We start from the raw sequence: 12,602 nt of genomic DNA, 5'->3' as shown, positions 1-12,602 counted from the left end.
TAACCATTGAACATTGGCCCTGCAATAGACTGGCGACCCATCCAGGGTGTACCCCGCCTCTCACCCGAAAGTCACTGGGGTAGTCTCCAGCCCCCCCACGACCCTTAACAGGATAAGAAGAAGAAAATGGATAAATGGATAGAAGTAGAAGTTCACACAAGCCCCTTTCCCACCAAATACAGCATTTACTGTCTTGGCAAGAAAAATCAATTTTTTTTTAGGTTGTCTTTAACAGCATGATGTTGCTGTTGTGCTGCTGCTGGTGTCAGTAATATTAGCACCAGCTCTCTGCCACTATCTAGTGGTGGATTGTAGCAGGTGCTCTTCTTTTGGAAAAATAAATATCACAGATTTTTTTTTTCTTCTGTAAGATTTTTTTTAGTATGTTCAATTTTTGCTGGAATATTTTCATTTGTGATTAAAAAGATCTGACAACACTCCCTCATTCTGTCTCTCTTCTCAGGGTGCCCAACTCCTCACAGCAGCTAAAGGACTTTCTAATCTCAAGGTAACGCCCAAGTCAGAGAATGAATGCCTGCTCTCTTTCAAGCAGCAGAGGACAGTTACTTGATTGAAATGCTGTACTTTATAAGCCCTTTTCACAAAAGCCATGTATATAAGCAATTGTAACGTGAACACATAAATTATGGCCCCATTTACTTTATATGGACTGGGGCCCTTATGCATTCAACCAGGACTTGATCCTGCTATGACATGTCTTACCTAGGGATGAGTAAAAGTCATTGTACTACATTTGTAGACAGAGCGTTGTACTTCATTAAATTTGCCTAAAACCTGAACCAGATAGCAACTTCATGCTACCGTTTTACTTATTAAATTTTAATGGTATAATAATACCTTGTGACCCATAACAGATAAGCAGTATAGAAAATGGATGGATGAATGGTATATTATAGGGAGAATGGCACATCCTTTGTTCCAACTCCATACCCGGAACATCTGCTCTTGCTGTAACTTGATCAATTACAATCAATCAAGTGGCATAAATGCAGGAATGACTCAATCGATGAATGTTCCCTGAAACTGACCACACCTTATAATTGCAATCAATCATAATATAATATGGGGCTTTCATTGTCTATTGCATTTTATGACTTTGACTCAAGTTAATTCTGTGGATTAGCTGATGAAAATACAGTAAAGTAAGAAGTGTGAGCCTAGACACTCAAAGTGTATTTCTTCATCTGGGATTTTCGGCTCACATTACTATCTGCTTTAGATGTGTATGTGTATGTGTATGTGTTGCTACCTTTTTGCACAGTTTTAGTCTTCTTTGAGGCATATTATGTCATTGCCATGTTGTTCATGGCCCATGAAACAAATTAACTTTCTAATAAACCACCATAGTACCGTACATGGGCAAAGCCATCTTGCACCTCCCACTCTTTAAAAAAATCTCTCAAGTGCAGGGAAACTAAAACCAAGACATCAAGACAATGAACATTCAAATTCTTCCTATTATTTTTCTATTTAATTAATAGTAGAAAATCATGGTTGATTCCAACTCACTTCTTTTGCTAATATAGCTACAATCTTTTTGCTGCACCTGCTCTAAATCATTCCTTGAACTTCTATTTTGACTTTTACCCAGTCCAGTGGCTGGCAGATCGTCATGATGCATGCATCTTTCCACCATAATTACACTCTGTAATCAACAATCTTATATGGATATACATTAATACAACAAACAACAATACAACAATATTGTCTGTAGCAGCTACAGTATAATATTTTCTGTTGAAATGATAGTTCACGCCAAAAGCGTATTTTGCCTTTTAAGTTCTTACAAATTTGTGTCTTGGGCTCTAAAAGACATTTTTACCTTTTACTTTCACTCAAGTACAAAACTTTTCCACCTGGGCTTTTAAGTCTCAGTTTTTGGTAGCTGTTTAAGGAAAGTGTCTAATATCTCTCTCTTAAATTTGCAGGGAGGAGTTGAAGCTAAAACACTAACACACAAACAGTGTTTGATCATTGATGCAGGGCTAGAGACTATTAAGGTAAGTGTACAATTACATTTTATCTGCATAGAACATGACAAAATGTTTTTTGCGTCTAGATTACAGGCAGCATGGTGGTGCAGTGGTTAGCACTTTCTCCTCACAGCAAGGAGGTTCCAGGTTTGAGCCGTGGCTCAAGCACAGGGTCGTCTGTATGGAGGTTTAATGTTCTCCCTGTGCCTGCGTGGGTTCTCTCTGGGTACCCCAGCCTCCTCCCACAGTCCAAAGACATGCAAGAGGAAATGATGGATGGTTGCATCTAGACTGCTGCATTTTGTTTCTATGGCATTGTAAAAAAAAAAAAAAAAAGTTCCTCCTGGAGCCAACACCTTATCGTTGTGGAGTTTAAGTGCCCTGTTGACCATGGGAGCTATGCTGTCTGGGGCATTTTGCCCCTGGTAGGGTCACCCAAGGCAGACTGGTCCTAGGCAGATGGCCAGACAAAGAACGGTTCAACAGACCCCTCATGGAAGATAGATCAATGAGTCTGTGTACCCAGCCAGAGGGGCACTGGGGCCCTGCTCTGGAGCCAAGCCCGGAGTAGGGGCCCAATGACAAGCACCTGGTGGCCGGGCCTTAGTCCATGGGGTCTGGCTGGGCCCAGCCCGAAAGGGATACATGGACTCTTCCTCCCATGGACCCACCACCCACAGGAGGAACCAGAAGGGTCCGGTGCTATGTGGTTTGGGCAGCAGTTTAAGGCGGGGACCTTGGCTGTCTGATCCCCAGGCATGGAAGCTGGCTTTTGGGACATGGAACGTTACCTCTCTGGTGGGGAAGGAGCCCAATCTGTTGGAAGAAGTTGAGCATTACCGGCTAGATATAGTCAGCCTCACCTCGACACATAGCTCCGGGTCCATAATCCATGTCCTTCAGAGGGCTTGAACTCTTTCCTTCGCTGGAGTTGCTCCGGGAGAGAGGCAGAGGGCTGGGATGGGCTTTTTGATAGCCCCCAGACTTTCTGCCTGTAGGTTGCGGTTTACCCCGGTGGATGAAAGGGTTGCTTCCCTGCGCCTTCAGGTCGGGAAATGGGTCCTGACTGTTATTTGTGCTTATGCACCAGACAGCAGTTCAGAATACCTACCCTTTTGGTAGTCCTCGGGAAGGCTGCTGGATGGTGCCCTGACTAGGGACCCCATGGTCCTGCTGGGGGACTTCAACGCTCAAGTGGGCAATGACTGTGTGACCTGGAGGGGCGTGATTGGGAAGAATGGCAGGCCCAACCTGTGGCCTGCCCACTACAGGTCAGGGGGGTTGCCCTGCCTCAGGTGGAGGAGTTTAAGTATCTCGGGGTCTTGTTCATGAGTGAGGGTAGAGTGGAGCGGGAGATTGACAGGCGCATTGGGGCGGCATCCGCAGTGATGCTGGTGCTAAACAAGGCTGGTGTGGTGAAGAGGGAGCTTAGCCAAAAGGGGAGGCTCTCGATTTACCGGTCAATCTACGTTCCAACTCTCAACTATGGTCATGAGCTTTGGGTAATGACTGAAAGACATCATCCATCCATCAGATAATAAAACATATGCATGTGCTGTGTTTGGATCCAGTGTGATTTCACGTGATTATTTGAAGAGCCCAGGGCCTCATGGTCTACATTTGCATGTCTTTGGACTGTGGGAGGAAGTACCCAGAGAGAACCCATGCAGGCACAGAGAGAACATGCAAACTCAACACAGAAAGATCTGGTGCTAAAGCCGGGGCTCGCACCCGGAACCTTCTTGCTACGAGGTGACAGTGCTAACCACTGCACCACTGTGCTGCCCACCAACACTCTAAAACAGTAAAAATACATACAAATGTTTTTCACCAAAAAACACTGAAACTTCACTGACAAGGTTAGATGTAGACAAAAATTGAGGGTAAAACATACAGGTACACCTTTTTTTATTTTTCTTTAATTTGACAAGGCTCTGTCAAAGTTGTGGGTTATACAGTGTATGGGGAAGATGGTGCTTTTTATCTGCTTTTTTTTATAGATTTTGTTAAAAATGTGAAATAATGAGCTAGATTCAATCAAAGTACAAATGGCACTTGATGCTGACAGTGAAAATATGTACGCAAGCAAAACAATACATAATACACACAAGTGCTCCATAAATTATTCTAGGCCTTCACTTTAACTTTAAGATGTTTCCAAAAAATGCTAATTTATTAGGAAATGTCACTGTATTTAATGATTTAGATAATACGATGGATTTACTGCTAAAAGCTATCACGAAATGATCCACCTTTGGCAATTTTCCATTGAATTCAATGGTTTGTTTGGTTATTTTCTCATTTATCCTCACTTCTCTCGCAGCAATACTTCCATGCAGGTGGAAATGGACTGAAGAAGGCATTTGTAGAGAAAAGTCCTGAGCTGACATCACTGCGCTATGCACTCTCTCTCTACTCCCAGAGCACAGACGCTCTCATCAAGACATTTGTCACGACTCAACACTCGCAAGGTTACACTGCTGTACATTATATAGAAACGTTCAGACTTCCATTATTTGATGTAAGATACTCAATAACCTCAATTCCTGTTCTTCTAGTACATAATGGGATGGGCATTAGAATCACTGGCAATGAGAAGATTCGACCTGATAGGGGTAAGCATGCTTCCGCTACACTCAAACTCTACACTTATCAGGTTACTGTGCTGTAACTAACAGTCTTATCTCCTCTTTAACTATGCTGCAAATCTCCTGCATCATATCTGCAGTATTAATAACAAATTTGCCCAAAGCTGAAACATAATTTGATAAGAAAGTAGAGCAGTGCAACAGCAATAAGATAAAGACAAAAATAATAAAAGGAGATCAAATTTAGAGAATGTTTTTATATTGAAATGTCATTTGTTGGTTCCATTTGCAGGGTCGGGGGTGGAGAAGCCTATCGGAGAAGCTGTGCTGCAGATCGACATGATGCTTGGGAAGGACCGCAAGGTCACTGTCAGAGGTGAGATGCTTTCGCTCAGTGTTCACAAACATTTAGGATTAGTTAAATTATAATAACTAACAAGTTCATTTGGAAACACGGGTAAAAGCCATGCGTAAAATTAAAGATAATGAATGAAAATTTCACAAAGATGTAAAGTCATTATTTGCTTAAGTTGCCTTCTTATGGACTGGCATTATTTATTTATTTAGAATATAATAACTAATAATTATTGTCATTCTTATTGTCTTTGTTGTTATTTTTGTTGTTAGTATTAATATTCAGCATTTTACAACAGCTTCCATGATGTGTAAGTCAGTACCATAAGTTATGTAATAGACAGGAAATGAAGGATGCACCCTTTTTATTTCAATATGTTGTTTCCTGTATCTTATAAAACTATTTCAGTGCAAATCCATTTATTGTTTCATACACTGTAAATTTCTGTAGCTTTATCGTGAGACCCAGTGACCCCAAATCAGTAGGTGTTTGGACACACCTTCTCATTAAATGTTTTGTCTCTATTGTCATGACTACTTACATTGTAGATTATCACTAAAGGCATCAAAACTACGAATGAACATGTATGGAATTTTGTAGTCAACAAAAAACTGTGAAATAACTCAAAATATATTTTATGTTTAAGTTTCTTCAAAATACCCACCCGTTGCTTTGATTACTGATTTGCACACTCTTTGCATTTTTTTGATGAGCTTCATGAGGTAGACACCTGAAACAGTTTTTCAACAGTCTTGAGGGAGTTCCAAGAGATGATGAGCACTTATTGGCCCTTTTGCCTTCACTCTGCGGACCATCTCATCCCAAACCCTCTTGGGTGTAGGTCAGGTGACTGTGGAGGCCAGGTCATCTGGCGCAGCACTCCATCACTCTCCTTCTTGGTCAAATAGCCCTTACACAGCCTGGAGGTGTGTTTGGGGTCATTGTCCTGTTCAAATTCAATGATGGTCCAACTAAATGCAAACCGATGGGACCACATGTCACTGCAGGATGCTGTGGTAGCCATGCTGGTTCAGTATGGCTTCAATTTTAAATAAATCCTCAACAGTGTCACCAGCAAAGCACCCCCACACCATCACACCTCCTCCTTCATGCTTCATGGTGGAACCATGCATGTAGAGACCATCTACTCACCTTTTCTGTGTCACACAAAGACATGGCGGGTGGAGCCAAAGATCTCAAATTTGGACTCATCAGACCAAAGCACAGACTTCCACTGGTCTAGCTGAGGTGCTGTTAACTTGCGATTTCTGAGGCTGGTGACTTGAATAAACTTATCCTCAGCAGCAGAGGAGACTTTTGGTCTTCCTTTCTTGTATGTAGTATGTATCTACAAAGTAGAAAGTAGTGAAAATAAAGAAAAAAAATATATTGTCCAAATTTTTGACTGGTAGGACACACACACACACACACACACACACACACACACACACACACACACACACACACATATATATATATATATATATATATATATATACACACACATATATATATACATACATACATACATACATACATACATACATACATACATATATAAGGCTGCACGGTGGTGCAGTGGTTAGCACTGTGGCCTCACAGCAAGAAGGTTCCAGGTTCGAGACCCGGCTCAGGCACGGGATCTTTCTGTGTGGAGTCTCCATGTTCTCCCTGTGCCTGCGTGGGTTCTCTCTGGTACTCCAGCTTCTTCCCACCATCCAAAAACATGCAATTTGGGGACTAGGCTGATTGAATACTCTAAATTGACTGTAGGTATGAATGTGAGTGTGAATGGTTGTTCGTCTCTGTATGTTGGCCCTGTGATGGACTGGCGGCCTGTCCAGGGTGAACCCCGCCTCACGCCCATTGACGCTGGGATAGGCTCCAGCCCCCCCGCGACCCTTAATGTGTAGGAATAAGCGGAAGATGACGATGGATATATATATATATATATATTGTGTATATATATACCTCCACAATTATAAAGCCAGCAGCGCTATCAGTGAACACTAAATCTGTTTCAATGCTCTTCCCTCTTCTCCTCTTTTATTACACTAAATCTGTTTCAATACTCTTCCCTCTTCCCCTCTTTTATTACCCATCATTTCTCCATTTAGTAATCGCTGTCAACGACATGAAGTGGCAGACATCAGGAATGTTTCGCCCTTTTGTGGAAGTCTCCATGGTTGGTCCCTTCCTGGCTGACAAGAAGCGCAAATTCACTACCAAGTCCAAGAATAACAGCTGGACGGCCAAGTTCAACGAGGCTTTCCAATTGTGAGTTTCAAGTCTCAACCCACAAATAGGCCTTTTTCTTTCTTTCTTTCTTTCTTTCTTTCTCTTTTATCAGCATGTACGGTAATATGGTATTGCTGGAATCATCAGTGATTCTGCTGCTCACCACAGCTTTATAGAGCTCTTTGATAAATTTTGCTCATTGTTTAGCTACCTTTGCTGTTGTGGTTTACTCTCACTGCCCTCATGATGTTTTCAGAGAAAATCTCTACAAACCCCCTGCTCACTATTCACTGATTTTGTTTTTAAAAATTCCATGCATATTCCCATGAACATGAAAACTTTTAATCTGCCTCAGTTGTCCATAAATTAGTCAATGCATTCTTTTTTTAATTTCTACTCTTTTCTGCAGTGTCCTGGGCAAGGAATCCCCAGACTGCTATGAGCTCCAGGTTGCTGTGAAGGATTACTGTTTTGGCCGGGCAGACCGTGTGGTCGGTTTGGCTGTCGTTCAGCTCCGTGATGTCGCTGATCGAAAGACCTGCGTGTGCTGGTGTCCTCTCGGGTCACGCATTGAAACGGATGAGACCGGTTTGACAGTGATGCGTATTCTGTCCCAGCGGCCTGCTGATGAGGTCGCCAAGGAGTTTGTAAAGCTGAAATCTGACACTCGCCCTGTAGAGGAGGGCAGATGAACAGTAGTGCTGACTCAAGAGCAGAGACAGTTGAGTATTAACAAGACCATCTGACACCTTAAGTCTTAAAGAAATCCAAATCTGAAAGAGGAGACCATTCAGTAAACATGTAATTATGTTCATCAGGAAACTGCTATTTAGTCCAAAAAAGATCAAAGCAGATGAACAAAGTATGACCATAGTTAGCATAACCTTTCATTGTTTTCTCATGCACGTATTTCTCAATTTTAAATGCAGATTATTAAAAAAAACACAAAAACCTGGGCAACAACATAAAGTGGAGACTGACACTGGAGTTTACAAGGTTCTGATTTTGATTATTTAAATTTAGCGGCTGAATTACTCGAGAATCTGCACCCCTTAGGTGTGGACCAATGAGACAGTAAAGACCAGGCAGAATATTGTGATAAAAAGAAATTACAACAAATTGCAATGAATGCTGAGAGAATAAATTCATGATCAGCGTGACTTCAAAGCTGAAGGAAGAAAGAAAAATAGCCGAAGAAATCGTAAGGTCTCTTTGAGCTGGAGACAGTGACATTTATTGAATGAACACATTAATTAACCAGAGCAGTTCATATTTACAGCAGTTTCCATATGGTTTTACACTGTTTGAGTTTTGACTGGTTCTCTTTTTTTCTGTCATCTTCTTGTGTGGTGGCTTAACAGCACCCAATTGTAGCAGCTACCAACTGTTTGTCTTGAAGAACCAACACCCTAATATTCATATAACAGTGATGAATAGGGGTTAGATGTGTCAAGATGGAAGCATACATTATACATCAGCAACATATTATATAAAGTGTTTTCAGGTCATTGAAGAGGAACTTAAGTGTCCAATCTTCAACATAAATTAAATAACATGCAGACCATTTGTAGCCAATGAAACCTGGATTGCCTATGTGTTTTAATCCCAGGATGTTAACACAAACAGACATCATCAATTAGAATTAATATCATTAGTCAGCTTGACTCTATGACTAATGTACATTTAGTGACTTTTAATTCCATGTTTCCTTAAAATGGTGTTAAATAAATGTCATTGAATGTGCCATTTGTAGGAGTACTTCGTCATGTTCCACAGTATATGGGACAATCCATTATTAGAAAGTTGCTGGGCCAACCCCCAAAGAAACAAGAAATGCTGAGCTCATCTGTATGATGATCCAGGGGATGATATATACTTAGTTTACTTAGCACTCACCTGTGGTCAAAGGCTTTGGAGAGCATGGGTAGGAATGAGATTCTTGGGTAAAAGTAGTTCCTGTGTAGGGTGGCTGGCGTGGACCACCTCTCCCTCATGTTACAGCACATAGCCTTTCTTGTACAGGAATATTACACTGCTATTATGCCTCACCATCTCAACAGAACATAAATTAAGGGAACTAGATATAGCAACCTATGCAGGGTCTCATTAATTCCATTCCATTAATGACGTCTGCTCAGGGGCACAGGAGGCAAAAATTTGGCTTCCAGGATTAAATGAAATGTTCGTGAGCATGCTCTATGGTCAGGACAGGAGAATAGTATCAGCATACTGGGACAAGCCTTATAACTCCAAATCAAATCCCTGTCAACTTGAGTGACACTTTCCAAGTCTCAATGGACCAAATGGGTCAAATTCTGATCTTGCACGAGTCATTTTGTGTGGTTTGTGAAGCTCAAAAGAGTAGCCACTGTTTTACGCTGCATCTCTTGAAATACCTGGGACAATTTCTTTTTGAGCTGCTATAGTTCACTTGACGGACGCAGTACTCAGTACGCAATTTGCCCACTATGTGACACTGGCTTCGATGGTCAGTACTTTTCCTGTATTCAGTTCTCTTTATTCATGTACGGTGTACGTCACAATAAAGACTTCTTCTTGCATCCATGATATTCAAGTACATGGAGACAAAATAGAAGAGCAAATCATTCTAACCTTTCAATGAACATAGTAACAGCATCAAATTTACAGTTATGAAAATGACAGGTCCCTTTAAAACAACATTGATTTGTTGCACCTCTGTTACACCTGAAAACTATTTAAAATCAGGGTATAATATTTTGGGCCATTTTATTAAAGGAGAGCCTATGACTTACTGACAGTGATTTAGGAACAAAGGGCTCATTCAACCAAGATGAACCAGCATTGGCTTGTTCAGGCTCAAATAATCCCTTCCACCAGCTAATCATAACAGTCATAGAAATTTATTAGCAAGAACAAATATCACACTTAGCAGGAATAATTGTTTTTGTGACATGCAAGACCAGGTCAAACTTTAACTGACTTTGGGAATTTTTTTCAAACCAACAAAGTGTCACACCAAATGAAAAAAAACAGAACACCACAAGCGTAACATGCACATGCAGCTGCATCATGTAACTTCATATCCTTTGATGCAGCAAACCAGTATCTTTAGCACAACTGATACAAGGATATAGTGCATGTAAAGATGTTAGGAAGTAAATGTTAATAAAATGTCAACCTCTGGAAACAAGATAGGGATAAGTAGCAATTTCCAACATGCCATCACACCATAACACACATCAAGACACCAGCATTGTGTGCTTCCCTTTAATGTCACAGCTATTTTCCCCACATTACTATAATGAATATGGACATAAAGTCCTGTTAATGAAACACTTGATTTTGAATTTACATGTACCTTAATAATATTTATGTAGCCTTAAAAAAGTTGCTAGCTAATGTAGCCAACTCAAAGATATTTAGAGGTACAGCAAAAAACATTGAACCTCTTCAGATGCAAAGATTTATGGGTATTGAAATTCAAGGTATCTGACTTTTGGACCAGAACAAAGCGGTGTCAAAGATTTTGGATTGAGCTTTTCTGCCTTTTTCTGCCAAGTATGGACCTCTTCAGACTTTCTAAATAACTGGATATTAACAAAAGTCTTGATGCCACAGCCTTGCCAGGCATGCACTAATCATACCTTTCTGTTTATCTTGATTGCTTTCTGATGTTAGCCGCAACCCAAAGTTGGACTTGTGAAACCAAAACATTGGTCAATTGACTGACGTGTAACTTAGGTTGATCCACTCTCTGTTTACAATGTGCCAAGGAATGCAAGTTTTCAACAAGCCATGTTCAGCTAGCTCTGTCGACGTCTTGTTGGGTTGTTTGCAGATAGCTGTCGCCATGGTAGACATCCCACTTTTTACTTGCATTTTTGTTAAAACTAGCCTCACGTTAGCTTCACCTATAAAACCAATAAGGATTTAGAGGAGATAGTATTTAATTTGGCCTTGCTGTCTTAAACTAATTAAAAATGGTCTACAGATAGCTTTGAGTGTAAGAAAAAAAAGTGGGATCTTTTACAATGTCCACTGCTGTAGTAATGATTGAACTCTTGCGCTCTAAAACTAACTGTAAGTTTGTAAAAAATAAAAGCCCCCATGGGCAGAGCATGTATTTATTGTATACAAAGTCAGCTAGAATTGTGATCTTTTTCATTTATGTAACGTGAAATATGGAGATTGATCAAATGTATGTAAAGTACTTATCATTACAATGTGACAAATGTTGAATTTAACTGTAACAATATTTTGTATATAAAATATTTATTAATCAAGGCAGAGGGTCTGGCTTTTTGTATGCATTTCACTCATCTTGTAGGATTATTTGCAGTTGTAGAATAAAACTGTCAACTTTACCTTTATCCTGTCCTTTCATTGGGTGCTATCCTTGTTGGCGCAGCTAAGCACTTCCCACCTGTTATGATGCATCCATATCATATCGTCAGAAATAGTTTTTTTTACTTGGATTTTCAAGTTGTGCTATAGGAAAAAGGGTGCAGTGGGTAGCGCTGCACTGTGCTGCTGGGATAGGCTCCATCACCCCCCCCCCCCCTTAACAGGATAAGCAGTAGAAAATTGATGGATGGACTACGGGAAAAGGAGCGAGCCATCACTCCACATTGGGGTGCTCTTGAACCCAAGCAAACATGCTCACTGACAAAACCATCAAAGAATCAGGCTTGATGATATGGCTGTTAAAGCACAAACACAACCGCAGAGATAGCCCATCATCACACTACCCTGCCCCTTATGAAGCACACCCAAATGATTTCACACACACTGGCATTCCCAATGCACCTGCACTGAACTTCTGCACTCCCAGGGTGCTCCATACACTAGGGTTTCCCCGATCTCTGGGATCACTCACACAGGGGTCAACCTAACCTAGCAGTACATCACACACTGGACATAACGAAGGCCTCAGGGTAAACCGCCCCATTTCTAGTACCAAATGAGGCAAAGGAATAGGGTAGTCAGAGAGATTTTTAAATAATACACAACATATGCACTGAGTAGAACCAGGGCCAGGCTCATTAATATTGTAATTTCATAGGTTCTTAGGTTTCATATTAATTTTGCAGGCAAAGTGAAAAGGAAACCAACAGTTACAAGGTGGCCACAAACTGGCAAACACAATGTCTGCTTTAAACTTTCAAAATAATTTTCAGCACATCTAGTTGGGATCGTAAAATTCCTATCACGAAATGCACTTGACACAAACACAATTTTTAAAAACTTTTTGTCTTTAACGTTGATGTATATGTAATACATGATGTGTATTGATACTTAATAAAAGAAAATATGTAATCAGTAAATCCTGATGCATGCATGTGATGTTACCATAGGCAGAAGTCACTGTGTAGAAGACAGCGAGTGAAAGAGAGATTGGCAGCACAGCTTCCTCCCACAGTCCAAAGACATGCAACTGGGGACTAG

At 40.8% G+C, this 12,602-nt stretch overlaps 1 protein-coding gene across 1 annotated transcript in view; it reads left to right on the top strand.

Annotated features, from left to right (window-relative positions):
• The window catches only part of LOC147260366 (uncharacterized), a 187,672-nt gene extending 175,932 nt beyond the window's left edge, over positions 1 to 11,740 (top strand). The window contains exons 49-55 of the mRNA XM_086206927.1: positions 464 to 508; positions 1,950 to 2,021; positions 4,318 to 4,465; positions 4,553 to 4,609; positions 4,875 to 4,958; positions 7,055 to 7,214; positions 7,585 to 11,740. Of these exons, the coding sequence (XP_086063053.1) occupies positions 464 to 508; positions 1,950 to 2,021; positions 4,318 to 4,465; positions 4,553 to 4,609; positions 4,875 to 4,958; positions 7,055 to 7,214; positions 7,585 to 7,867 (849 nt within the window). The 3' untranslated portion in view covers positions 7,868 to 11,740. The remainder of the gene's footprint in view (positions 1 to 463; positions 509 to 1,949; positions 2,022 to 4,317; positions 4,466 to 4,552; positions 4,610 to 4,874; positions 4,959 to 7,054; positions 7,215 to 7,584) is intronic.
• Positions 11,741 to 12,602: the final 862 nt, after the last annotated feature.

This window comes from Aulostomus chinensis, chromosome 6 (genome assembly GCF_037954235.1).
Source record: "Aulostomus chinensis isolate RoL2024-O1b breed Wild chromosome 6, RoL_Achi_v1.0, whole genome shotgun sequence".
Taxonomy (NCBI): domain Eukaryota; kingdom Metazoa; phylum Chordata; class Actinopteri; order Syngnathiformes; family Aulostomidae; genus Aulostomus; species Aulostomus chinensis.
The sequence above is the reverse complement of the archived record's forward strand: the minus strand, read 5'-3'. Positions and strand labels throughout refer to the sequence as shown.